Genomic DNA, 25,206 nt, shown 5'->3' on the forward strand with positions numbered 1-25,206 from the left:
AAAAAAGAAGAAGTTTTTCTCCAGAGTGAAAGATATTTAAGCTTCGAAGATTCTGCCGTTTTAACACTAGTACATTTGAAGTTTAGTCCCGTCCTTAGTAAGGGAAACCGATGCTGACCGCCGAGACTCACTAGTCTAGGACCTGGAGATCTATCAATCCGAAGGGGGAAGCTTGAACGTGGGGCTATTATTACTATTATTCAAGTGAACAACACCGACGAGGCACCTAATTCATCAATTCCAATTCCAAATATCAAGAGGAATTCATACCAAATTCACGAATGATAACAAATTCTTCCAAGATATAATACAAGCCGACTTGGCACATACTCTCCGTCCTTCAATACCGTCGTCCCCTTTCTTTCTTTGATTATCTGGCAAATATGGCATCCGCTGTCTTCTTTCTCGATTTAAAGGGCAAGGTATAAACAATACTTTCTGTAGTGACTTTACTTCTGGATCATGTTGACGCAATACTACAGACTCTTCTTGCCCGAAATTATAGAGGAGATATTCCCATGTCCGCGGTTGAAAAGTTTCCAATACTTTTGAGTGAGGCAGAAGAAGAGAGTTCCGCAGTTCCACCATGTTTCTCAGATGAAGGAATAAATGTATATCATCACCCCTTACTATTTGCGGTCGCCGTTTTTAACTTGTACCAAGTATCTATACATCCGCCATAATAACCTCTACCTCCTAGCCCTCACTAAACGCAATACAAATGCCGCCGAAATCCTCCTTTTCCTACACAAAATAGTCGAAGTCTTCACCGAATACTTCAAAGAACTTGAAGAAGAATCCATCCGAGATAACTTCGTCATTATTTATGAACTCTTGGACGAAATGATGGACTTTGGATATCCACAAACCACCGAATCGAAAATCCTTCAAGAATACATCACACAAGAATCACATAAATTAGAGATTCAAGCCCGTCCACCTATAGCGGTTACAAATGCAGTATCATGGAGATCGGAAGGAATTAGGTACAGGAAGAACGAAGTTTTCCTTGATGTGGTTGAATCACTCAATTTGCTGGTATCATCGAATGGAAACGTGTTGAGGTCCGAGATTTTGGGTGCCATAAAGATGAAGTGTTACCTGTCTGGTATGCCAGAGTTGCGATTAGGTCTTAACGATAAAGTAATGTTTGAAACAACGGGACGCGCAACTCGAGGGAAAGCCATCGAGATGGAAGATGTGAAGTTCCATCAATGTGTACGCCTTTCACGATTTGAAAACGATAGAACTATCTCCTTCATTCCACCCGACGGAGAGTTCGAATTAATGTCATACCGTCTAAATACTCAAGTCAAACCATTGATCTGGGTTGAATGTATCGTGGAATCGCATTCTGGATCGAGAATCGAATACATGCTGAAAGCAAAAGCGCAATTCAAACGTCGCAGCACAGCCAACAACGTCGAAATCACAGTTCCAGTTCCAGAAGATGCCGATTCCCCGCGTTTCCGCACAAATATTGGATCCGTACATTACGCACCAGAAAAGTCGGCGATAGTATGGAAAATCAAACAATTCGGAGGCAGTAAAGAATTCCTTATGAGAGCGGAGTTAGGATTGCCGAGTGTGAAGGGTGACGATGAACATGGAGGTGGAATGACTGGAGGATTTGGCGGAAGTATGGGTGGGGTTGGGGGTAAAGGAGCAAAGAGACCAATCAGTGTGAAATTTGAGATTCCTTATTTTACGACAAGTGGTATTCAAGTCAGGTACCTGAAGATCATTGAGCCAAAGGTTAGCCCTCCTTTTCCAAAAAAATCTCCAATCTTTTGTCTAACATTTTCGATAGTTACAATATCCATCTCTCCCCTGGGTTCGCTACATCACCCAATCAGGAGACATAGCAGTCAGACTTCCTGATGTAAGCTAAGACAGTTGAGATTATATTGGCATCGATTTATTCACAATCGAAAAAATATTCTCGGAATGGAAAAGATAAGATAGATAGATTGGGAGGTAGGGAGGAGTGTAGCAATTCTGCATTATCAGGCGCCAGAACCATGGTCCGGGGTTGGACTTGTTATTGATGAGATAAATACAACTTTTTTCGCCATATCTTGGCCTGATCTAATTTTGATAGTTTTATGAGCCTTCTTTATTACTTTTTGCATAACAGTCAAGGCTACTAGAATGCTTGTTGAAATCATGCTGAAATTGTTGTTCCTTGCATCCATGTATATCATTTCGTTGATGCGGAGGTGGTGGTTATCATATGGAGCGATCTCTACATGCTAGTGTCCAGTGTTTGTAATTCAACGAATACGCGGGTTTCGTACCTGTGATGTTTATATATTGCTGTTGTTCAAGAGTAATGCGCTCAGTTGTTCCACAAGATAGATTGCTCGTGTGCGTACTCGTATTTGTGAGTTTTGATTTGAAGTTTTCGGCGTGGTGAAAGTTGCTGGATGTTGTATAGAGAGAGAGAGTGTGTGTGTGTGTGTTTGTGTGTGTAGGTGTGTGTATATGTCTGTGAATATCGGGTGTGTGGGTTCTGATATGTTTTCATTTTGGGATTGGTGAAACTACTTCGCGAGTTTGTGGAATGGGAATTTGGTGTATGATATAGGTTCTAGGACTCATGTATATAATTGAGAAATGTCTTGGGAGACATGTTGATCTGGTAGAAGAGTTCCTCAGTGTATACAAATCTCCAGATCGTGGTGTTGATAAGAGGATTATTTATAGAGGGTTTGGGGTAACTAGTATGTCGAAGGAGGAATCATTAGAGATGCTATATGTGAGTGATTAACCGACGTCTCTTGCATATGAATGGTAAAATCAATATTACTCATACCTTTTTTTGGCCAGAATCCGTCTTCGAGAATGGTAAATGACGGCGATACACACTTGGAATCATTCGAGGCGCTTAATACATCTTCTCGTCCCATATTTCCACGCTTTCTCTTTGCAAATCAAGTCACAACCACCCAAAAATGACTTCTCACTCACACAAATACTATATTTCATACTTATTTATATGTATTTTGAAAGTTTGAAAAATGATCAGATTTTTACACAACTCCCCATCTCATGTTTTCCACGTTTTTCTCACGCAACCCAAGTCATAGATTACCTCAAATGACTTCTCACTCATGCAAAAACTACATTTCACACTCATGCCTATGCATTTCGAGAGCTCTTAGAGCGATCGGAAAAGACATAAATAGTTCCAATTGCCCCGTTGGGTGGATTTCTTTTTGAAAGTATCAAGACGGTTTCCATCAAACTTTCCATAATTAAATATTTTCAAGAATCACAGTTCTATTGTGATAGTCCTACACAGTTACAAATCTCGCGAAAATTCACCAACTCTCAAAAAGTTTCGATATTCTTTTTTTTACTACGAGAATTGAAGGATATACTGCACACCATGGATCAAACTTCCGGAAATACGAGAAGAAATAGAAGTAGCAGAGTTGGTCGGTCCTCCAATCTTGCATCAAATCCATCCGCGGAGCAAGCGGGAGATCATTGGCAATGCCAATTACCATTCCCATGGCCCCTTCAGAACTTCAGTGTTCGTATCTTATTTACCTCTTTTCCTTCTCAAAAAAACGTTTCTAACACTCTTCATATAGTGCGGCGCATGGAATAAACCCAATGCAGTAACATGTAAAGCCCCGGAGGAAAACCCCTTCAAGAATGTCGACCCAAGCAATCCGGGGGGACAACGTGGATGCGGTAGACAAAAGCTCGATGGATTTTGGACACTGGCGAGTCACGTCAGCAGATTAAATCTCTATTATAGAAAAAGAGATCAGATCCCTGACATCGACTGGGTTGTCTTGAAAGATGGCAAACGTGTTCGCAACAACGAAGAGAGATAGAAAGCCGGGTTTGTATCAACACATTCGATCTTTGACTTTTCGATACCTTGTATTCACCTCAGCCAACAGTCATCTTTCGAATATGATCTGCACCGTAATGCGCATTCCTCAAAATCGAGTTATACTGGCCATCTAAGTTACTATTCAGCGGTGATTCAAACAACCGATCAACCCAAATTCCGACAGTCCACCTAGTTCGCTTTCCGTTCCCCATGTCAACCGGATGACTTTTTTCTCAATTCGATTTCTTTACAACAACTTTCTACTTCGATTCTTTGCTAAGACACACCAATTTTCTTCCACCACACTGCCACTTCAACGAACACTCGGTTGAATTCATTTACTACAGTTTTCTATCTCTATATTTTCTAGTTTTATTATCCTCGCATGGTTTTGACGGCGGTCTATTAAACGCATTCATTCATTGTTTTCAGACATCGATTTCGATTTTTCCTTTATTTTCTTTGGCTGGATGTTGAATGTCAGATACCAAAATTCAATTGTCTTTTTCTTTCTCACATCTTCGACCTCGCTTACATGGTCTCGATGTTAGGGGGTAAATTTAGAGCTCGAATTGGAGTTTCGGAACTGGGTCTACGGGATATTTCTTAATTTCTTTGTTATTGCATGGCTTTTCTCAACTGCACAATCAGTTACGATGGTATTTCGATTTTCATATTTATCTAGGTGATCGGGCGCATAAACTGGTTCTTGACACAGCCACTCAAGGTATAGAGAGGGAGTTGTTGCAGCGAATGTGGGAACTTTAACTTTGCTTCTATTACTGAATTGGGAATCGGAGCATTAGATACCTTGATAGAAATAGAAATACATACATATCATTATAATTCCATCCCGCTGATATAAGTTTCCCGTGACTTTGTAGATTGATAGAATAGGGAGTTACTTAAGGGGGGAGTGAGAGTTCGAGTGGTAAGCGATGATTAGTCATCTGATATCTTATTGACAAACTCCCAAGAGTGCAGCATTGATAGTTTTAGTTCTCTGCGCTTTCAAAGGAGGAATATATTGCCCATTGCATCTTTTTCTCTATTATGCTTGTTGGTACATTTTACTCCATGGATACTTAAAGCAGATCGGCTATTGTCGCTCATGCAGAAGTTTCCTGGTCTCTGACCGTAACCTTCTTTAAACATCTAACTGAGGGTCCACACCAAGCCCCTAATAGATCTTTGATAATCGAAACTTGAGACGATTTTACTAAGAGAAATTTCCGCTCAATTTCTTGACATCAGCCTTGATGTTAACTCGCAGCGCTTGTCGATATGACATTCCTAAGAGACCCACCACGATGTCTAGTTGTTCTTTGTCTTCAATGCTTGCAATCGAAGGGCAGTTATCGACCACCTAAACAACTAGAAGATGATTGATAGGCCCGACCAACCGGCTGTATCGCTAGGCAATATTGGTACATACACGCTTGATCTCTCACAGGCTATCTAGGAGTAGACGCAATTGGTCTGCATGCACAAGCTCAAATCTTGCCAGCACTACTATTCAGCATAAAGTAAATGCTCGACTAACCGCACCGTGTAGGTTGAAGCCGATGCCAAGCGAGAGATTATGCGAGCGATGGGCGTAATGGGCAAAATTCGAGAACTCTCTTTTTGATCCCAGTGTTCGGCTTTTCAGTTTTTTGGATTTAACCGTCCTCAATAAGATTGGATATGTTGGGAATCCCTCTGATTCAGTTGAGCGCTGATTTAGCCTGATGATGTTGTCGATTGCCACGGTGACACGTGTTATCCACGTGATAAATCCCAATGCGTATTACTCGTGTATATCTTTTTTGATTCCATCACGATATTGATGTCATCTTTTGATGACCTGGGCCTAGAAAATCCTCTGCAATGCATGTCATCCCTCTCTCTATCCAATTACCTGTCTTCCTTATCTCGAGCTGAACGGACTTTCTGTGCACACCAAATCGTCGAAAATTTGAAAAAGTATGCTTGTTTGTAGATAGTATTTAACCGCAATCCGTTTGAAATAACATAAAGCTCAAACGCAGCATCAATTATAAGCCGTCAGTAAATAGTTTTACTCAAGTTGGTTAATTGCTTTTGGTGAGCACAGGATTTCTTCAGCTCTTGTCTCAACAGCTTGTTATCATGTCCTAGATCTACTCTGCGCTCGGACCCTATTTGTAGCCGAAGATATAAAGTTCCCCGCGTTGCCAAAAACAGTTCGATTTTCCACCATCAACCTGCCAGGATCTGTGGATTAGGGTGCGGTACTTGTACATCCATTTGATTATCTTCACGAGGAGGTTTAACCGGCATAAAATGACTCGACGAAAAGGGCTGAAGAGACAGGAGAGGATTTATCTTGACAGAAAGTTTGACTCGAGATAGTTCAGGACTGTCGCCACCGCTTCTTTCTCATGATTCGACCTGGCTACTGTTTACAGAGTACCGGTACAATTTGATCATACTACATTAATGGCATTCCTACGTATTCCACGCGGCATGTATATCTACCAAGAGATTACCTATCTTGAATTTGTGTGTAATCGAATCCATCCTTGGAGATAAACCTTATCACATCATGATAACCGTACAGACCCAATAAAATTTCAGCATAGAATCACTATCGCTCACCTCAGAAAGGTACAATAAATGCAGGAAATTGCTTCTGCATTGGTTCTAACTTATCCTAAAGGCTGGTCATACCGAGTGCTTGGTATAGTCGTCCCTATGTCTCATAACCCCCGCAGATGTCTCCCAATCAATTACGGAGCCCTCGCCGGAGAATTCATATACCGCGCATGAACCCGTCTTAACAATCTTCGATCACTCTTTCGTACCGTATACTAAATTGTAAATCTGTTTACCTCAAGAATATCAGGTACTGAGGGTTCAAAGTACCTCCCGACAATGAATACGACAATGATTGACGAGGAGAAGAAAACCTCTTCGACAACCTCTCCACCGGACTCAAATGAGTTGGATAATCTAGAAGCTCTTGGATATACTGAAGAGCTTCAACGAAATCGATCTTTGTTTACTCTTCTCTTCCAATCTCTTGCAATTGCAGCAATACCTTATGGAGAAGGCGGCCCGCTGATCAGTGCTATATATGGAGGGGGTCAGCTTTCCATATTTGTTGGTTGGATTGTGGTTCTTATTCTAGATGAATGCGTGGCTTTGTCATTGAGTGAACTTGCCTCGAGGTACCCAACTTCAGCTGGACCTTATTATTGGTCTTTCCAGGTGAGGAAGTGTTTGATTGTTCTTGATCTTCCGATCTGGCTATGTGAACGTTGATGGAGTGATATCTACCAATAGCTTACCGATAGATTGTGAAAACACAATTCTTGATCGTGGCTAATTCTTGATGATTGTAGGTAGCAAAGAGACACAAGACCATACTATCGTTCATCACAGGTTGGGTATGGCTTATTGGAAATTGGACAATCACATTATCCGTCAACTTTGGATTTGCTTCGCTGATATCTGCAACTGTTGCCATGTATCATCCAGATTTTGTTGCATCTAGCTGGCAGCTTACTCTCATCTTCTATGCCATTTGTCTCATCACATTAATAATATGCACGTTTGGCAACCGATTCCTGCCTTTGGTTGACACAATATGCGCTGCTTGGACGGCCATTAGCATACTCATCATTCTCATCGCTCTTTCAGTCTCGGCGAAGGAAGGTCGACACAGTGCTAGCTATTCTCTTGGAAATTACGATACCTCTTTCGCTGGATGGGGAGGCTTCACTTTCTTCATCGGTCTTCTACCAGCCGCGTATACCTTCTCTGCAATTGGCATGATCTCCTCAATGGCAGAAGAAGTTTCTAACCCCACGATCAAAGTCCCAAAAGCAATAGCACTATGCGTTCCTGTTGGCGGAATAGCTGGTCTGTTCTTCATCATCCCGATTTGTGTGACGATGCCACCTCTCGCTGATGTCATTGGTGCACCAAATGGTCAAGTAATCCCATACATCTTTCATAGGGTCATGGGCTCTCCCGGAGGTGGCCTAGGTCTTACATTCTTGGTACTTGGCATTACTATGTTCTGCTCAATAAGTATCACAACCGCTGCATCACGCTGCACCTGGGCATTCGCTCGCGACCAGGCAATCCCCGGCTCTAGAATATTCTCAACTGTCAACAAATCTTTAGGCGTACCAGTAAATGCCCTCATATTCGTCACTGTCGTCCAAATGCTCCTAGGTCTTATTAACCTCGGCAGTAGCAGTGCCTTTACTGCTTTTGTTTCAGTAGGCGTTATAGCACTTTCAATTTCGTACGCTATCCCAATTAGTTTATCTTTATTATGGAATAAAAGACAAGAAGTATCTCACGCACGGTGGAACTGTGGGCATATAGCCGGAACAATTGTAAACATGGTGGCCTTGGTATGGATTGCCTTTGAGGTTGTCTTATTCAGCATGCCCACGGCATTACCTGTTACAGAGGTATCGATGAATTATGCAAGTGTGGTGTTAGTGGGATTTATGGCAATAGCGGCAGTTTGGTATGCCGCTTATGCTAGGAAAGGTGAGTTCTGCTTTGAGATTCGAGCTTGACTTTTACTAACGGAGCATAGTGTACAAAGGACCACCAGCGTCAGATGGGTTGTGAGGCTTTATCCATGACCTACACCGACTTAATATTTATCTCCCTTTCTATTTCTTGTTTTCTTAGAACTTTTCCATGCATATAGCGAGTCGCTTTTCATATAATCTCATACCTATATAATAAATGAGCTTTGTAGTTACCCAATAGTATTGCTGATAGTTCCAAGCGAAAGTCCCCGTGTCTTCAAGCATTACTTCACTTTTGATATCATTCTGCATACTTCCTACAATAATAATTTACTCTCGCTTATTAGGCTTATATTTACTGGGGATTAGACCGTTGAGTTTAGAGCTTTCTTGTCTACAAGAAGCCAGCTGGATGTTCAGGGAAGCTAAGAAATTCCCTTTGCTCTTTCGATTTGCCGCTGCTACTCTATTTCAGCGTTTCAGTATTCCCTAAATTAAAGATAGACGAGAGAAACGAAACAGGTAATTCAGCCAGTATGGGAAGGAATCCAGAGACTACTTAATGGGGTAGCATGAAGAGAAAGAGGAAAAGAAGGAACTAGCAGCCGGGAAAAAGATGCAATAGCAAAGCGAATCGATTGAACAAGCTGATGTTTGGGAGTCAGAAGCGGCTAGCGAGTGTTAAGAAAGACGTTGAGATGAAACATTTGCATGCTTGTTTTGAGAAGTAACATGGACTCGGAGTGGCTCTTTGGGATGCTTGATCGGACAATTGCTTGCGTGGGTTGTTTGACAGTTCTCGCTAGAAAGGGTATAGGTAGTTGATCAACATACCATTTCCTTCATCTTCACTCCCTAATTTGAGTGTTTTTTTTTTCAATCCAGTCTATTTGTAAAACCTACGCTCAATTGAAACTACTTGACAAGAACCCACAGTCTCTGAAGCCCTCTCGAATTTGGAAGTTTGAACCATCAAACAAGTAGCTACATAATTTCAATCATCCTTGCCCTTCTCATATCTTCTCACAGGCTTCATTTTTCAAACACATCTAGTATAATTGGGGCAAGATGCAGTAGTGATGATGTCAGCGAGCTGTCGATCTTGGGAATGGTGCTGTGGGGTCATTTTTGAAGACCGCCCCATCCACTTTGCTAAGTTTCCCCCTCGTAGAACACTTATGTTTTTGTTCAGACAGACACGACATGTGTTCTAATGAGCTTCTGTTTCCTTCGTGCTGTAGAAATTTTGCAATTGTGTAGGGTTCCACTTATTTGGTGGCAAATTGACCTTTGCACAAGAAGTGTATTAAAGGTGTCTCCAAGGATTGTTGTCGTTGCAGTTCGTCAGCATCCCGAGAGATTTTTTCACAAGATTGCCAAATGCGTATCGAGTTGCAGATGGCATCTCTGAAGCTTCCTTTCCGTTGCCTTACGTTGCCTTACGTTGCCTTACGTTACTCCCCTCTTTGTAATATTCTTCTCGTATCTGGTATGAGGAACACAGATTCGCGATATCGTATGTGGTAGTATCGTGAGAAGTCTCACTTTTACTCCAGGCGCTTTGAGACCTAGCCAGATGCTCTGCCGCGTTATCAAATCCCCTAGAATCTGTCTGAGAGAAGGCGAAGATGTACGGGTGTCATGCGTCGAAAATATTTCCGCGGGCTGTAAATAGTTTAGCCTCTGAATGTTTGCTCCACTTTTACCCGCTGTCATGAAGACGACATCTCTTCCTTCGCATATAGTACCTTGTCTTCATCTTTACATAACACAAAATTTTCTCGGCTTTGTGACGTCTGCCTTGGAGTTAAATCGTGGATTGCTTCTGGTTTCAAAGTCGTGATCATGAGCGCGAATCCCATCGTCTCGAGAACTCCAGGGCTCATGGCGAGTTGCGAAATGCCCCCTTGATATCCGATCTTCATTTGCGCTCCTGTATTTTTCGATCCTTTTTGATTTTCGTTATGAGGGAAGCATGTTGGTATTCATTGTCGAGACCGTAGCGATGATAGCACATGGAATTCCTAGGCATGGATCGAGCAGCTAGAGAACATGCAGGTGTATTTCACTTAGCATATGCCATATTTGGGAAGAGTTGTCCTTAAAACCCGATATCAAGTTATGCGTTCTTCTGGTACTGTAGAAGCTGTCTCGCATGGCAAAGTTGCAGAAGGCGCCCAGATTGAAGTAAGCTCTGGAACTTGAAGATACATTGCCTATTAGTTAAAGGTGACATCAACTACCTTGCGCATCATTTAAAGGTAGCTTATCAATTGTTGTTGGATGGATTCATGTACTGCGATGGTCTTGTTACATGCTCATTCCTTCAAGCATAATTCCTTCCTCATTAGGCACCTCAAGTGCTAAATAAGGGTGTTATCCTATATAGAGACTAGCACAAATCTCACAACCCTCATACCGGTTTATCTTCATGACTACCATGTGATTTGAATGGTTTGACTCGTGTAATTAGCTTTATTTATTACATCTACAGTTTGATAGGCTATATCACACAGCTTGCTGTGGTATATATCTATCGCTCCTCCCCTTATTTCCATGATAATGGAATTCACCTATACGCGTCGCGTGTTACTGTCGGCGAAATTTTCTGTCAGGGCATATAGGGTTTACATCTTGCTATATTACTGGGTTTTCCCTCTCGGTTAGATGATAGAAAATGTCTAAAGAGACGCTTTTAGAGACTAAGTGACAAATTCTCGTTTAAAAATCACGCCAATTTTCGCACTTGCGAGTACGCGTCGGAGAATTGATATATCTTCCGTCTCAATCTCTCTTCTTCGATTTTCTTTTTCTTTTTCTTCTTCGTACCACTCTCACATACTCACTGCTCACTACACATTCACACATTTATAATGTCTCGCTTTCACTCTTCTTCTTCCACTGGCAGTGCTCCTGGGGCTGCCAGTTCCAACTCTACAAACATGTCGGCCCCTCGCGGTCGTGGATATCAAGTTCCACAAACCTCTAACTCTCTCCATCCCCCATCCATCCATCCTGACCACGTCCCATACGTGTGTGACCAACAAATGGAACTCTCTTTGGATCCTTCAACCATCCATCCGCCACTTAACAGGCCTGGAAACCTATCTTCTTCCACAACTTCAGCCTCTACGCAGGCCAAAAAAACCAAAAAAAATTCTCCTTTGTCATTGCGTTTGATTTCTTCTTCTTCTTCTTCTTCTTCTGCATCTTCATCTTATTATTCAGACTCCTGTGGATCTTACGAGTCAATCGATTGGTCGGCTCTTGAGATCAAACCCCATCCTATGGCCTCCAAGCGCTACAGGTCCCCCACGATGTATTCTGACTCCATCCAGAAGGACCATACATCCTCTGACTTCAGCACCGGATCCAGCGGTCAATTTCCTATTGGCTCACCTTGCATCAACGTAGGCCGTCTACTTGATGTCAAGCCCCCTCCTCCCAGGCCTTTCGTCACTGTCGATACATCGGACTCCCTGGATTACCCCATTACCAAGGCTCCTCCTCCCATGCCCTTCGTCGCTGACGATCCATTGGACCCCTTCTTGGATCACCCCATTGCCCTTCCCTTCGGATCTGGAATCTCTACCCCTCCCCCGAAAACAAGGTATGTATTCCGTGAGGTCACCCCTAGCCCAGGCACCACTCCATCTTCCAAGGATTCCTTTTCGGCCCACCACACTGTCTCCGTTTCCTCCGGATCCCCTTCCATGGCCTCTATTTCCTTGGACCCTTTCAATGGCCATTCTTGTTCCTCTTCTGCCAAGGCAGAAGATGGTTCAAACCCCCCCTCTCCTTGTCCTGTTCCTTCTCCTCCTCCCCAGCTACCTGTAGTACACATGCAGCCCCGCTTGTTCAGGTTAGCTAAGCCCAAGACCTTTACCCAAGTGTACCTGCAGCAGCCTCGCTGTTTCAGCCGAGCTAAACCTAAGACTTTTACCCAGCGGTGGTCAGAAATGATCCTTGAAGAGCAAGTCCTCGAATCCCGAGCCCATGTCATCACACCAGTTCGACCTTTGAGTCAAAGTCCGATGGCAACATCAGACTCTGGTTATGAACTTGTCTCTCAATCTCCTTTGTCAGACCCCTTCTGCATATCCCGAGAGCCCAGCCCATCCCCGGAGCCCACTCCACTACCGGAGCCCGTTCGTTCCCCGGAACCCATTCCCTCCTCCAGTCCTCAGGCCATTCCCAGGAGAAGCTTTAACAGGTTTCACGATGCACGCCCACTTTCATCCTCATCCTCATCCTCATCCTCATCCTCATCCTCATCCTCATCCTCATCCGAGGATGAATCGGACACCACCGCGGATTATCCCTCCTCCCTAGACGACGACCCCTTGGACACACCGGAACCAGAGACCACCCCATGGACCATTGCCCCAGTGCAATCCTGGATATCCCGGAACTCCTCGACCATCAAAACGGTTGCCAAATGGACCATTGTTGCAGCCGCAATCATCCTTCCAAAAATCCTTTGGAAATGGTGAATTGTATCATCCCCATTCCCCACTCCCTTCCCCCTATGCAGTGAACTGACCAGCCAACTAACCACTAACCCCAGCATCCCGGATATTTTGACTGAAAAGAATTGAAAAGACACACACGAATCACCCCTGGACACCTGGACCCTTGGACAAAAACGCAAGTATCTCCCCCTCCCCCTCGCTGACTACTAATCTAGGTGGCCAGAAATGATCCACGTCCTCGTCGTTCTGGCTGGAAACCCTCAAGTGAGGGGCTAACGGATCAACCCCACTCATCACTCTTGAACTTTTGGTAAGTTTAACATTTTTTTCGTATTTTTTTGAATCATGAGCTAACTTTTTTTCTCACAACTATTTTTTCGTTGACGAATACTTCGGGGAATCGTGGCGAAATTTTGATGGATCGCTGAATTTGTATTCAAGGCTTCAAGATGATGTGATCAGATCGGCGAGATCAAGTGATATGGGCGTCAATGTGTGGAATTGAGACGTAGTCAACTTGGTAATATTTTAGCAGGACGGAAAATCGAAATATGAAGGTTGTAGCTAGAGATAGGATAAAAGCGATGATGAAAAGGATGGCAATGTCTTAATAGGAACAATGTAATAAGAGATTAGAGAAAACACATGAAAGTCTTATGTCGAGAGTTTAAAAAGCATGTGCAAGAGTTGCAGTTCCAGAATAATCAGTGAATGTTTGATTAATAATTCAAATTAGACTCTGTTTTGTCCTTACTTTGTTGAATTCTGCCATTATCTGGACTGCTGATTTTTTTTAAATTACATTTCCCTCCCTCATCGTTGCACCCCGTTGCGTTTTCAAAAATTATCCAGTCTTGTTCGTTGTTCCCATTTTCTCATCTTTTCTATGTTCTATTACACCCTCATTCTATCTGCATTTTCAATTCTCAATCCACGCTTCTAGTGTCGGTGAAGTCCGTTATCCCATTTGCTACTACTTAGATCATTTCCAAGGCATCCAAGACATCTCAATCGCAGAACATGACGATAACAATTGTCTCCATGAGTTTCATGTATGTACGCATGCCTGTCTACCTTGGCATCTCTATATTAGAATCAGTAAGTCTCAGACTTCAATATCCTGGGCCAGATACCGTTCGTTAATATTTAACCCTCAAACTTGCTCGGGCGGCGTACTAAAACTATTGAACCACCCCACTATCGCCTTCGGTGCATTATCCTCAAAGATTTTCTCCAAGTTCGTCCATGTATCTTCAGCATTCTCTCTTGCCCTTACAAACATCTTCGTCTCATACTCTTTCACAGCATCCGAAACCGAAGTGCCCTGTTTTATAGCCGAAATAATACCTTGCGCCAACTCTAAAGCATCTAACATTGCCGAATTGACTCCCTCTCCTGCAAATGGCGTCATGAGATGCGCTGCGTCTCCAACTAATGTCGCATTGGCTCTATGCTCCCACGTATGATCGGTAGGTAACATATACATCGGTACAAATTGCGGAGTTTTCTCCTCTTCCAACCCCTTTTCTAGCAAATTCTTGACTCCTTTGCTGAAATCGCCAAAGATACCAGACTCGCCAAGAGTTTTCTCTTTTAGTTGCTCAAGTTCCAAAGAATTTAAGCCTGCATTATTACAATAGTCAATGTCTTTGTTATGTATGGCAACATACACTCTTGCTGAATCCATCGAGCCTCTCTGACTTGACACAAATCTCTTTCCACCTAGCGCCCAGAATGTTCCAGTTCCAATCATCTTAGCTATCTCTGGGAACCTCTTGGTGATGTTTGGAATCGTCAACGTCATCCAATGCACACCACTAAAATGTGGTTTCACGTCCGTTAAGAGTGGGCGGACTTTTGACCATGCTCCATCTGCTCCAATTACCAAATCACAACAATGAGAACTCTCATTTTGGAAGGTGATAATTTGTTGGTTGGGATTTGAAGGATTTGGAGAAACAGATTGGATTTTATGTTCCCACTGAATGATGTTTTCGGGCAGTGAATACAAAAGCAATTCGATCAAACTATTTCTTGAAATTTCAGGTCGCTCTTCATTGTGATCGGGTGCCTCAAATTTGATGTCTCCAAAACGATCACAGATGATGTGTTCTTCGCTGCATTCTACGGTGAGTGAGCGGAACGCTTGGAGAAGCCCACATTCTGCGAGTGCGAGTTGTCCTGACTCGACATGAAGATCTAGCGAGCCGGATGGGACATTAACAAGATCTAGAGAGGGGCGAGGTCTGAGATCGTAGATAGTGAAGGGTATTTTACTGCGGTGGAAGAGAGAGGCTAGGACTAGGCCGGATGGCCCTGCACCAACAATGGATATTCTTGGAAGCATGAGAAGATAAATTAAGGTTCTGAAGTATGTATCGATCCTAGGTTGTTTGACTGTTCTTGACTGGTTTGAAAAAATGATATAGATTCAGTACTTTGGTCGACTTATATATCTTCATTAACCAGGCTCATATTTGACCTGATACGATCTTGTGCAATGCCTTGTATGAGTACCTACCCATGAAGTATGATTTGAGAAGCTTCGGACAATTTGAGCCATTCAAGCGATCCCGTCTGAGGAATAAAACAGCGGAAAGCTTTTCCCTAGAAGATCCGTCTGCTGCAAGGCTCATTGATATTACCATGACGGGCCCGAAATCATCTCGGGCCCGTCTAATTCCCGAGATTGCTGACATGGGAATGTTACGCTGTACAAATCAGACAAACGATATCTAATTATTATAGTCGTCTTCAAAAAATCTGGAAATACTCATCTAATCAGATATCTTAATATTGTCAAGACTATGGAACGTCACTATGGCGGGAGCGTGGTGAGGGGTACACTAGAATTACTTCGGCACGCAGTAGGGGAGACTGTCGCCCTATATCCGCAACCATTCTAGGCAATGAAATTTCTTTAACGTTAATTCCTTATTTCGTGAGGCTTGACGCAAGAACTTGGTACTATCCCAATTCTTAGCTGTCTACTGCTTGGGTTGTTGATTTTCGTATTTGTGATTCAAAAACTGCCGTGGGATGAATGATTGGCAGATGCTGATAAGCCCGATTGAACCTCGGTTCAGGGGTCGAGCATACAACCGCCATCATAATAGTATCATCTGGAATCGAAATAATTATTGAGACAATGCGCATTGCCATCCTGAATTTGTGAGTCAATTAGGATATTGGCACCTCACAATAGCGATGATGGCAGGATCACCACCATTGACAGGCGTTCGCGTTCTCGAATTCGCAGGCCTAGCTCCAGGTAAATATCCCCGCATTACCCCGGATTCTATTGCATTCCCATTAACATCGATTATAGGACCTTTCGCGGGACTTCTCTTAGCAGATTATGGAGCATCGGTTCTACGTATCGATCGTGCAGTTCCTAATCTCACCCATTCTTCCTCAATTCCTCCACCAACCCCCGATCTCCTTACCAGACACAAAGCATCCATTGCAGTCGACCTCAAAGCAAATGCTGGAATATCCTTCGTCAAGTCTCTCATTGCGCATACTGATATCATAATCGATCCATTCCGCCCGGGAGTTCTGGAAAAATTGGGACTTGCACCAGATGTTCTCCTCAAACTCAATCCTCGCATCATTTTTGCCCGAATGACTGGGTTTCGCCGTGATGGCAAGTACAAAGATATGGCCGGGCACGATATCAACTATATAGCAGTGTCGGGGGCATTATCACTTCTTGGGCGAAAAAGTGAGAAGCCATTACCACCGGCGAATATACTCGGGGATTTTGCGGGTGGAGGAGCTACGTTGTTTCAGGGAATTTTACTCGCATTGCTAGCGCGAGAGAAAAGCGGAAAGGGGCAAGTTGTGGAAGCGAATATGGTCGATGGGAGTTCATATCTTGTCACTTTTCCGAGGATGTTGATGAAGACTCCTATGTGGAACAGACCGAGAGGAGAGAATACATTGGATTCGGGGAGTCCGTTCTATGATACCTATGAAACAAAGGATGGGAAATACATGGCGGTGGGTGCTCTGGAACCACAATTTTTCAAAGAGTTGATTAAGGGGCTAGGATTGGAGGAAACTAATATTGAAGAAACGAGAATGGATAGAAGCACATGGCCAGCAATGAGGGAAACTTTCACTAGATTATTCAAGGGCAAAACGAGATCTGAGTGGGAGACTATTTTTGATGGAACTGATGCTTGTTGTACACCTGTTCTCGATTATGATGAACTCGAACACGACCCTGCCAGAGAAGGTGATCAGAGGCCAGCTGTTACACTCAGAGATACACCTTCTCTCGCAATATCCAAACATAATAGTCAGGACCCATCGATTGGCCAAGGTCCTGGCGTTGAATGCGGAAGTTACACCGGCAAACCATTATATCCTGGACAAGGTGGGGAGATAACACTCGAGCAATGGCTAGGATGGAAAAGAGGAAAAGACTATGATATCGAGAATGGTGGTTTGATCAGGAAAAGACATTCGAAATTATGATCTACCATTATATCCCATTCCGAATACCTCGACTCTCTTGTTCATTACCACTTTCCCCATTGTTATTTCTAGAACGCCTCAAACACATGTCTATACTCCAATATTGAGGACCAGAACCAGAACCTCGAGCCGTCTCCGCCGACCAACCATATACCAACTCCGTTTCCATACCCCAACCACCGATGATATGCCCCCAAGCGAATGCAGCAAATTTGTAGCTCGACAAAACTCCAGCTTAGGCTTCGAACGCAGAACCACCTTTAAGAGAGATTAGTTCAGTGTTGTATAAAATAAGTGACCATGAAGTAGACTTACAACTCAAATCATGAAATCCTCATCATCTAGCTCAATAAGCATCGACGGACTTGGAGGTGGATTTGGAGGAGGAGATGGCGGATCATCTCTTGACATATTTGATGCCGAGACAAATTCGACTTTTTGGTAATGATGTACTCGTCGGTGGGGTGCTCGAATTTGCGGAGCTCCGAGTGATAGAGCTGGAGGAGCAGCTTTACGCTGACGCTGCTGAAGACGCGAAGAGGAAAGATTTGCTTGAGCAATAGCCATGTTTCTTATCTGATCCGAAAGAAAGATTATGGAAATTGTAGAGAAATTAGGAGAAAAAAATTTATCTTTAACTCCAAAATTAGATATGGGTAAGGTCGGTTATCTCCCGTAAGAAGAAATATGATGCTCAAAAAAGTAAATCTAGGCAAGCAAGCCACTTTCGGAGAATTACCTGGAGGGAAGCTGAAAGTCTCTAAAAAGCACTTGGGTCAAGAAACCACTTTCTTTGCCGACCTTCTACTGTACTTAAATACCTTGTGCTGTTCCTCCTATCTTCTAGATCTATCACAATATTCTCAAATGTTCCATGGGCGCCTTCGATACCCGCAAAATGCTTCTACCTGCTTTTGTCACACTGAAGCCCTGTCTAGACCCTATATACAACCGTACTCCCGACGGCTCTTGGAAGCTTCGAGAGGGCAGTGACATTCATTCGGTCTTGGCTCTTGTCCTATTCTCTAGAACTCATTTCCAATAGATAGATACTCGTTGAACGAAGCCTTCCAAATCTTGGGGATACACACACAGAACGCTCGCAAGAACAACACACCGCAAGAAAACGAAAAAAAGAACAACAACAACAACAATCCACCACCCGGGAAGCGAGCACCAAAGAAAAATCCACGCGTTCCAGAAGCAAACATTCAAAAAAGCGACAAATCACATTTCGCCAATCTCATTATCTGGATACCTTCACCGCGGATAGGATGGAAGAAAGGAAGCGATATCGGGGAAGAGTCATCGCTTCGCATTGCATGAATACTCAGTATGTCTGCATATCCTCGCTCGCAACTTCTCAACCTACCAGCAGCAAGATCGCTCATCTCCCTCGGCACGTTGCACCCCTGATTTGTCTGCACGCATTTGCACCTCTCTCACTCTCTCGCACAAGCAAACACCTTTCTTCTCTCTACCCCCCTTTTTCGTACGTACTGTAAAAACACCTAAAAGCCTCACAGAGTACCAAACCAACGTCCTCCGCAATACCACCAGCACGGTACATGCCACTCGTCCCTCCACCCATTCTCCACCATTCCAAGGACCCGGACATGAAGTCCGTCGGTACCACATCTTCTCAAAAAGAAGACACACGCACCCACACCCATGTACACACACACACACTCTCTCTCTCTCTCTACATGTGTCCCCCAACAATCAACCGAGACACACCAACTCACACCAAATAAACAAGCATCTCCAACGCATTCCCGTGTCCCCGCTTCCCGTTTGTATGCTCAAGAGATCTTGTGTACGATCTGGACATTCTCCCGATACGCGGGTGTGACCTCCTTTCATTTTCTCAAATCGGTCGTTGTCCCCATTTCCCCGCATATTGGCTTCATTTCGAAGGAGAAAAAACCCCAGAGAAAGCAAGGCAAAGAACGTTATTCGAGGTTCGCGTTACATCCAACCAAATATCAGCAGCTATGTCTTACGGAAGGGAAGTTGATGAAACACTAACACTCGATACGAGCAAATCTTACGATTGTGTACGATTCCGCCAGGGTGGTAGCGCGAGGACATCATGTTGTGTAATGTCCCACTTTTCAATGCAATGAAAATCATTGGTAGGAATTAATTCTCTCTTTCTTTGCAAATGGGGCTACTATCTAGATACTAAATTATGTCCCTGAAACTAGCTGTAGGCACCAATAAACGAGGCGGGAAAAGATTGGAGAAAAAGAACTGAAGAGTTACAACCATTTCGCTGTAAACAACATTAAAGTTAAGCTTGCCATTCATTCATTCGCCTTATGCTTCCAAACCAAGATATTCTTGAATCGGTGTATTCTCGGTACGATCTTTCCCTTTCATGACCATCGCCGCGTCCATGTCTTCCACACATCATTATGCTCCACGCCAAAGAAAAGTAGGTATCGTATGTGGTTGTGAGATAGAAAAAAAAACGAGTCTAAGGTAAATGGGCCAACACAGTACTTGCGGTGAGTATCTAATCAACGTTCCTCGGTTGCTTCCCTGCCTCGGAGTTTCTTGACCCGGAAGGATCGCTGCATTTAATTCGGACAGTAGCTTTATTGTACTTGACTAACAATTTCGCTCGCCTTTGAAAGTGATTCAACCATTTGCTGACATTCCTTTCTTCTTCGAACGGTGTAGTCGCTTTCTTTGAGCAAATCATCAAGAGTATCGGTTCTGTACATGTTCTCGAGAAGCTCTCGTTGCATTTCATCCTTGGTGTATCTACGATAGGTTAATTAAATATGAGTTGCGAGTTACTCGGGGGTTCTTACTGGACGAGGTTAAGCATGATTGCTTTTGGTACCATATCAATCATGGTTCGCTTTACGATGTTGTAATACGAGTTGATGAGAAGTTCTACAAAGAGTTAGCTATGACAACTGAAAGTGTGTTGATTCGACTTACTAATAATCTCAACTTCTGTGCCTTCTCTCTCTGACAAAGTTCCAGAGGCCTTAAGAATTGGAGGTGGGGCTTCCATAGCAGCCATCTTCTTCTTATTCTTGGAAGCAAAGAAACTTCCAAAGAAGCCACCATTTTGTTCGCCCATTCCATCAAGTGTTGGGCTTGCTGTACGTGCAGGCGTTGATGGGATTGGCTTTCCTGACTTGGGATCAACCTGGACGGGCTTTGATGCATTATGTCTTTCACTAACAATAGCCATAGCCTGTAGAATAGATTAGCAAAAATTGTGAAATGATAAACATCAAACTTACTCTGTGACCGTTGAGGAAGTCGGGATGGCCAGTGTTGATATAGCACGATTCCATTGCCACTAAATCCTTTACGAGTTTATTGGCGGGGTCCATCGCTTTCTTGAAGAATGCAATGACGACAGCATGGAATTTCTCCTTGAGTTGAGGATACCTGCGGAATAGCGGCTTGGCAAGAAGTTGAGTAAGGATCCTGACCAACTCATCGTATACCAAAGAAGCGCACTTCAAACTGGGTTCTTCCAGGCGCTTAATTTGTTGTTTAACGATTAGCTCGAAAGCAGTGGTACCAACAAAAAGCGCGGGTGAAGAACCAGAGGAGTTATAGAGAATAGTTCTAATGTCAATATCCTTAACTTGATCAAATGGATCCACAGCCTTAACTCCATTCGAATAAAGTTCGTGGAAGACGAAACTGATTCTAGCACCACCTGAGAGTTCGATACTAGAGAGCTCCTGGTTGTTACCCTCTAAGACCGTCCGCCACTCATTTGTGAATTCTGTAATGATGTTGAGCACAATGTTCGCACTATTTCCAAGCATAGAATCTCCAAGACCTGCCAACTCTGCAGTATACTTTTGTAACGAAGTCTGAATGCGAGCCTTAATATCTGGGAGGGTTTGCTTGATATGCATCATCAAGATGAGGTTTAGCTTTCTGGCGAGGTATGGAGTTCCGCAATAAGTGCTCTTATTCTTGTAGGCTCGGTGGTTTTCGAAGAAGTTCTTCTCGTTTTCCAATGCTGCGGTAATCTGCTTCTTGTTGTCGATATCCCTCTGTCCTCTGTTGACGACTGGAACATAACCTAATCTCAGGGGAATAATTCTTCCAGCCAAAATGTCCACAACATCAGTTCCATCGTCCATCAAATCGACCTTTGTCAAAACACCAATAGTTCTTTGACCTTCTGGGTCGACTTCTCGCGCAAGCTTCAATCCGTCGGAGTTGGCCAAATCGGTATTGGCACCTGTAACAGCGAGAATGATAGCATTTGGTTTGCTAATCTGCTTAAGAACCATCTCCTTGATCTGTCTTTCAATATCTCTTGGTTGATCTCCAACTGGAACCTTGGTCAAACCAGGCAAATCGACAAGAGTAAGCGTGAGAACATTTGGAGAGTATATGCGAAGGTTGATAGGAGCTGGGGAGATTCCCGCATTTCGACCTGTCTTCGCCTCTGTTTCCTTCACAATCTCCTCTCTGATCTTGTTGAAATCGTGGAACTTCTGCCCAGGGATATGAAGAAATTCGCCCCATTCATCAGCATTCGCTTCTTTATCACCTCCCGCGGCCAGTTCCTCCGAGTCCTTTACCCCGTTTGATTTCGCGGGAGCTGGTCGATTGATAAGTTGTAAGATAAGGGGTCGTCTAGTAACAATACCGGTTCCTCGAGGTAAACTGCGCATCACCATAGATTTAGCATATATATAACACTGCGGATACGTACGTGGCAGACTCACAAGTCTCTACCAACTATGTTTTCTAAGACCGAACTCTTTCCACTCGACTGACTTCCCACCACTGCGATTTGAGGAAGATCTATGGGATTTTGTACACCGACGGTCGTGAATACATCCTGAAGCTTATTCACCAATCTGCAACATTTGTTAGCTATACAGCGCAATGAAATACAGCTTAAGGAGGTCCCAACGTTATAAGACCGGGGTCAGAGATACCGCCTTGTGCGGCCATGATTGCGTATGAGTGTTGATTTTCAAGGGAGATAGATAGTTTGAGGGTATAGCAAGATGTTTCGGCAAGCGTGTCACTTGTTGGTATCTTCTGATTTTAGGAAAATGGCAGTTGGAGAAGTTCCTGTTTCAAAATGCGACTCCTGTTGATATTCTGTTGTTTAAAACAAACAGGCGTGCGAGGCCAACTTCCACGAGGTGAGGCTAGTAATATGGCCCGTGCTCAGATCCTCAGCAAGATGGATACCTTTGATGCAGAAAAGTGTTTGGCTTGGCTTGGCTTGGGTTTATACTATCATATGATTGTCAGTATCTGGAGGATAAAATTTTGATCGTTTTTGATGATTGCTGGTAAGGAGGAGTCCTCGTTCTTAACAGTGAGTAAAATCCCAGGTGTCTAAGGAGAATCTATTAAATCACAAAATATTGAAATGTTTGAATGGTCGAGAAGTCTCTGAATTCCAGTGGGGGCGCGGGGTTGATACCCAAGCCAAGGAGGGTGTAGAGGAGTCAGAAACAGCTCACATTCATTAGGTACTGATTAAATCATAGCAAAGACATTTACTCATCTATTGGTCTCTAGCTCAGTGAATACTTCGTATTACATACACAGCAAAAAGCAAACAAGCCCATTAGCTTCGTCATCACCCTTACGACGCATTTTCGCCAGAGCATTAGGCATCTCTATATCATAGCAGGCAAGCACGTGCCTAACCCCCTTTCCAACATTTACGAATACGCGGATAGCTTCCACCGCCCCATCCAACCATGTCGCCAAAAATTATCACCGTCATTGGATCTCTCAACACCGACCTCGTAACGCTTACCCCCCGCGTTCCCACTGGCGGCGAAACTTTAACCGCTACCTCTTTTAGTACTGGTCCTGGCGGAAAAGGTGCTAATCAAGCTGTGGCATGTGCTCGTCTTTCTAGACCCAATCCCGCTTCCGCTCCATCTCATACTAGCGATGTTTTGGTCAAGATGATCGGTGCTGTTGGTGATGATGAGTAGGTCTTTTACTGCTCCTTTACCGAAATCACAGTACAATTCCTTATTTCACATACTCACTAAGTAGTGGGTTTCTCTCATTCTGTTATTTTCACGTCTCCAAGTCAAGGAATCTGTGCAAGGCTTCTATTCTCAACTTTCTTGCTGCGCGATTGGTGTTATGGTGCCAACTTTTCTCACTTAAATAAATCAAAAAGTACAAGCTTCTGGATAGCAAAAGATGATCAGTCTATGTTCTTTTTGAACGGGCTATTCATATGTTCCACTAGTCTTCACATTTCAAACAATCAACATAAGTTGATAGGAATGAGAACGGCAGGAGGAAAACTCTTCTCTGTCCGGAATTATCAGACTTCCCCTATTCCCTCAAGCCCCATTTATACAATATCTAGCCACTTTTCTATTCACAAACTAACACCCCCCCAAGATTCGGTCCCTCCCTCATCTCCTCCCTCAAAGACTCTCTCATCGACACAACCTCGATCCAAACCATCCCCTCCCAATCCACCGGCGTAGCAGTGATCCTCGTGGAATCCGACAGCGGCGAGAATCGCATCCTCCTTTCCCCAGGTGCAAACCACGTGAGTCACCCAGCTTTCATCTTCCCTCATCTATCCCCTTCCAGATCTAACACCATCCCCCCATCTCGTTCCAATCTCTCCTACAACAAACAAAAGAAAAAAACAAACACTAACCCCAACCAAGTCCCTCCTCCCCCCCACCTTCAGCGCCCCCGCTTCCCTCAGCACCCCCCTCCCCACCCTGCTCGTCCTGCAACTCGAAATTCCCCTCGAAACCGTCCTCCAAATCCTCACCCTCGCCTCCAGCCTCTCCATCCCCGTCCTCCTCAACCCCGCGCCCGCCGTCCTCCTCCCCGACACCGCCTACCCCTCCATCACCCACCTTATCCTCAACGAATCCGAAGCCGCCATCCTGACTTCGCGTCCCGTCTCCGCCGTCGAAGATCCTTCATTTGACTGGCGCGTCGTCACAGATGAGTTTCTCAGCCGAGGCGTCAAGACAGTTATCGTAACGCTCGGGTCAAAAGGTTCGTCAATCATCACTTCACTACTCCAAAACACATTCATTCTCCCTCAAACCAACCCCCAAACTGACCCCCACCTCCTCTCTTCCAGGAGCCATCCTCGCCACCCCCAAAACCTACACCCACATCCCCGCCGAATCCAACATAAAAGTAGTAGATACCACTGCTGCCGGCGACACATTCGTCGGAGCCTACGCCGTTGATCTCGTGCACCATACTTCTTCAGCCACACAATCTACCGATCAAGATCAAGATCAAGTCCTGATCTCCGCCGTCAAAAAAGCTTGTAAAGCGGCCGCTCGCACAGTCGAGAAAGAAGGCGCTCAGAGTGCGATTCCTTGGGCTGATGAGATTGATGTTAAGAGGAATTAGTGTCTATTACCTCCTATCTAGGTTCTCGGATTTATAACCCTGGAGAAATCTAGAGATTATTTTCCTCCCATAGAAAAGGGTGTCAAAAATACAAAAGCAGATAATTAGACGTATCAAGATTCAAGACTTCGATGTTACCATCTAGTTGATTCGCAATCAATGTATTAGATAATATCTATCATATCATATCATATCGCGCCATGCATTGGCCTTGCCTTGTCCCGCCATGCCGTCCAACCACATCTCTTTCATTTCAGTAACCCTGACTCGATTTACCCGCCATCAATACATCAGCGTATACGTGAAAGATCTAAAGCATTGAAAAACAATTTACAAAATCGCACACTGACTAAAACTCCATCGCCGTTGCCGTATGTTATGTCCCAAACACCATTGATGCCTACCCATATGCAATCCTTCCTGCATCCCACCGATTCGCCACCCCGAGAGTTGTATGTAACGTGAATAAATAAGAATAAAGATAATGAACGATTTAGAACAATGAAAG

At 43.9% G+C, this 25,206-nt stretch overlaps 9 protein-coding genes across 9 annotated transcripts; 6 read left to right on the forward strand and 3 right to left on the reverse strand.

The window, feature by feature from the left end:
* Window positions 1-383: 383 nt before the first annotated feature.
* EAE97_006844 (uncharacterized protein) lies at window positions 384-1,891 on the forward strand (the record flags this gene model as incomplete). Its single annotated transcript, XM_038877357.1, has 4 exons — window positions 384-422; window positions 483-611; window positions 664-1,755; window positions 1,811-1,891. The coding sequence occupies 4 exons, from the start codon at window positions 384-386 to the stop codon at window positions 1,889-1,891; spliced, it is 1,341 nt and encodes a 446-aa protein (XP_038731547.1).
* Window positions 1,892-3,391: 1,500 nt separating this feature from the next.
* On the forward strand, window positions 3,392-3,848 carry EAE97_006845 (uncharacterized protein; the record flags this gene model as incomplete). Its single annotated transcript, XM_038877358.1, has 2 exons — window positions 3,392-3,538; window positions 3,600-3,848. The coding sequence occupies 2 exons, from the start codon at window positions 3,392-3,394 to the stop codon at window positions 3,846-3,848; spliced, it is 396 nt and encodes a 131-aa protein (XP_038731548.1).
* Window positions 3,849-6,097: 2,249 nt separating this feature from the next.
* On the forward strand, window positions 6,098-8,733 carry EAE97_006846 (uncharacterized protein). Its single transcript, XM_038877359.1, has 3 exons — window positions 6,098-7,081; window positions 7,216-8,380; window positions 8,430-8,733. Exons 1-3 carry the CDS (start codon window positions 6,746-6,748, stop codon window positions 8,462-8,464), a joined length of 1,536 nt encoding a protein of 511 aa, XP_038731549.1. The 5' UTR covers window positions 6,098-6,745; the 3' UTR covers window positions 8,465-8,733.
* A 2,507-nt stretch (window positions 8,734-11,240) lies between these two features.
* On the forward strand, window positions 11,241-12,860 carry EAE97_006847 (uncharacterized protein; the record flags this gene model as incomplete). Its single annotated transcript, XM_038877360.1, has 1 exon — window positions 11,241-12,860. The coding sequence occupies one exon, from the start codon at window positions 11,241-11,243 to the stop codon at window positions 12,858-12,860; it is 1,620 nt and encodes a 539-aa protein (XP_038731550.1).
* A 1,132-nt stretch (window positions 12,861-13,992) lies between these two features.
* EAE97_006848 (uncharacterized protein) lies at window positions 13,993-15,186 on the reverse strand (the record flags this gene model as incomplete). Its single annotated transcript, XM_038877361.1, has 1 exon — window positions 13,993-15,186. The coding sequence occupies one exon, from the start codon at window positions 15,184-15,186 to the stop codon at window positions 13,993-13,995; it is 1,194 nt and encodes a 397-aa protein (XP_038731551.1).
* Window positions 15,187-16,046: 860 nt separating this feature from the next.
* Window positions 16,047-17,321, forward strand: EAE97_006849 (uncharacterized protein; the record flags this gene model as incomplete). Its single annotated transcript, XM_038877362.1, has 2 exons — window positions 16,047-16,110; window positions 16,168-17,321. 2 exons carry the CDS (start codon window positions 16,047-16,049, stop codon window positions 17,319-17,321), a joined length of 1,218 nt encoding a protein of 405 aa, XP_038731552.1.
* A 318-nt stretch (window positions 17,322-17,639) lies between these two features.
* Window positions 17,640-17,888, reverse strand: EAE97_006850 (uncharacterized protein; the record flags this gene model as incomplete). The annotated part of the gene is made up of 1 exon (XM_038877363.1): window positions 17,640-17,888. The coding sequence occupies one exon, from the start codon at window positions 17,886-17,888 to the stop codon at window positions 17,640-17,642; it is 249 nt and encodes an 82-aa protein (XP_038731553.1).
* Window positions 17,889-19,921: 2,033 nt separating this feature from the next.
* EAE97_006851 (uncharacterized protein) lies at window positions 19,922-22,274 on the reverse strand (the record flags this gene model as incomplete). The annotated part of the gene is made up of 6 exons (XM_038877364.1): window positions 19,922-20,090; window positions 20,141-20,225; window positions 20,274-20,535; window positions 20,585-21,980; window positions 22,043-22,177; window positions 22,234-22,274. The coding sequence occupies 6 exons, from the start codon at window positions 22,272-22,274 to the stop codon at window positions 19,922-19,924; spliced, it is 2,088 nt and encodes a 695-aa protein (XP_038731554.1).
* A 767-nt stretch (window positions 22,275-23,041) lies between these two features.
* Window positions 23,042-24,698, forward strand: EAE97_006852 (uncharacterized protein; the record flags this gene model as incomplete). The annotated part of the gene is made up of 4 exons (XM_038877365.1): window positions 23,042-23,280; window positions 23,709-23,862; window positions 23,987-24,329; window positions 24,418-24,698. The coding sequence occupies 4 exons, from the start codon at window positions 23,042-23,044 to the stop codon at window positions 24,696-24,698; spliced, it is 1,017 nt and encodes a 338-aa protein (XP_038731555.1).
* Between the last annotated feature and the right edge of the window lie 508 nt (window positions 24,699-25,206).

This window comes from Botrytis byssoidea (assembly GCF_014898295.1).
Source record: "Botrytis byssoidea strain MUCL 94 chromosome Unknown BBYS_013, whole genome shotgun sequence".
In the NCBI taxonomy this organism is placed as follows: Eukaryota; Fungi; Ascomycota; class Leotiomycetes; order Helotiales; family Sclerotiniaceae; genus Botrytis; species Botrytis byssoidea.

Excerpts from the sequence above, each read along its gene's own strand:
- EAE97_006846 (XM_038877359.1), top strand. The coding sequence starts at position 6,746 with ATGAATACGACAATGATTGACGAGGAGAAGAAAACCTCTTCGACAACC. Across the intron at positions 7,082-7,215 it reads CTTATTATTGGTCTTTCCAG|GTAGCAAAGAGACACAAGAC; the intron begins GTGAGGAAGTGT and ends TGATGATTGTAG. Across the intron at positions 8,381-8,429 it reads TGCCGCTTATGCTAGGAAAG|TGTACAAAGGACCACCAGCG; the intron begins GTGAGTTCTGCT and ends AACGGAGCATAG.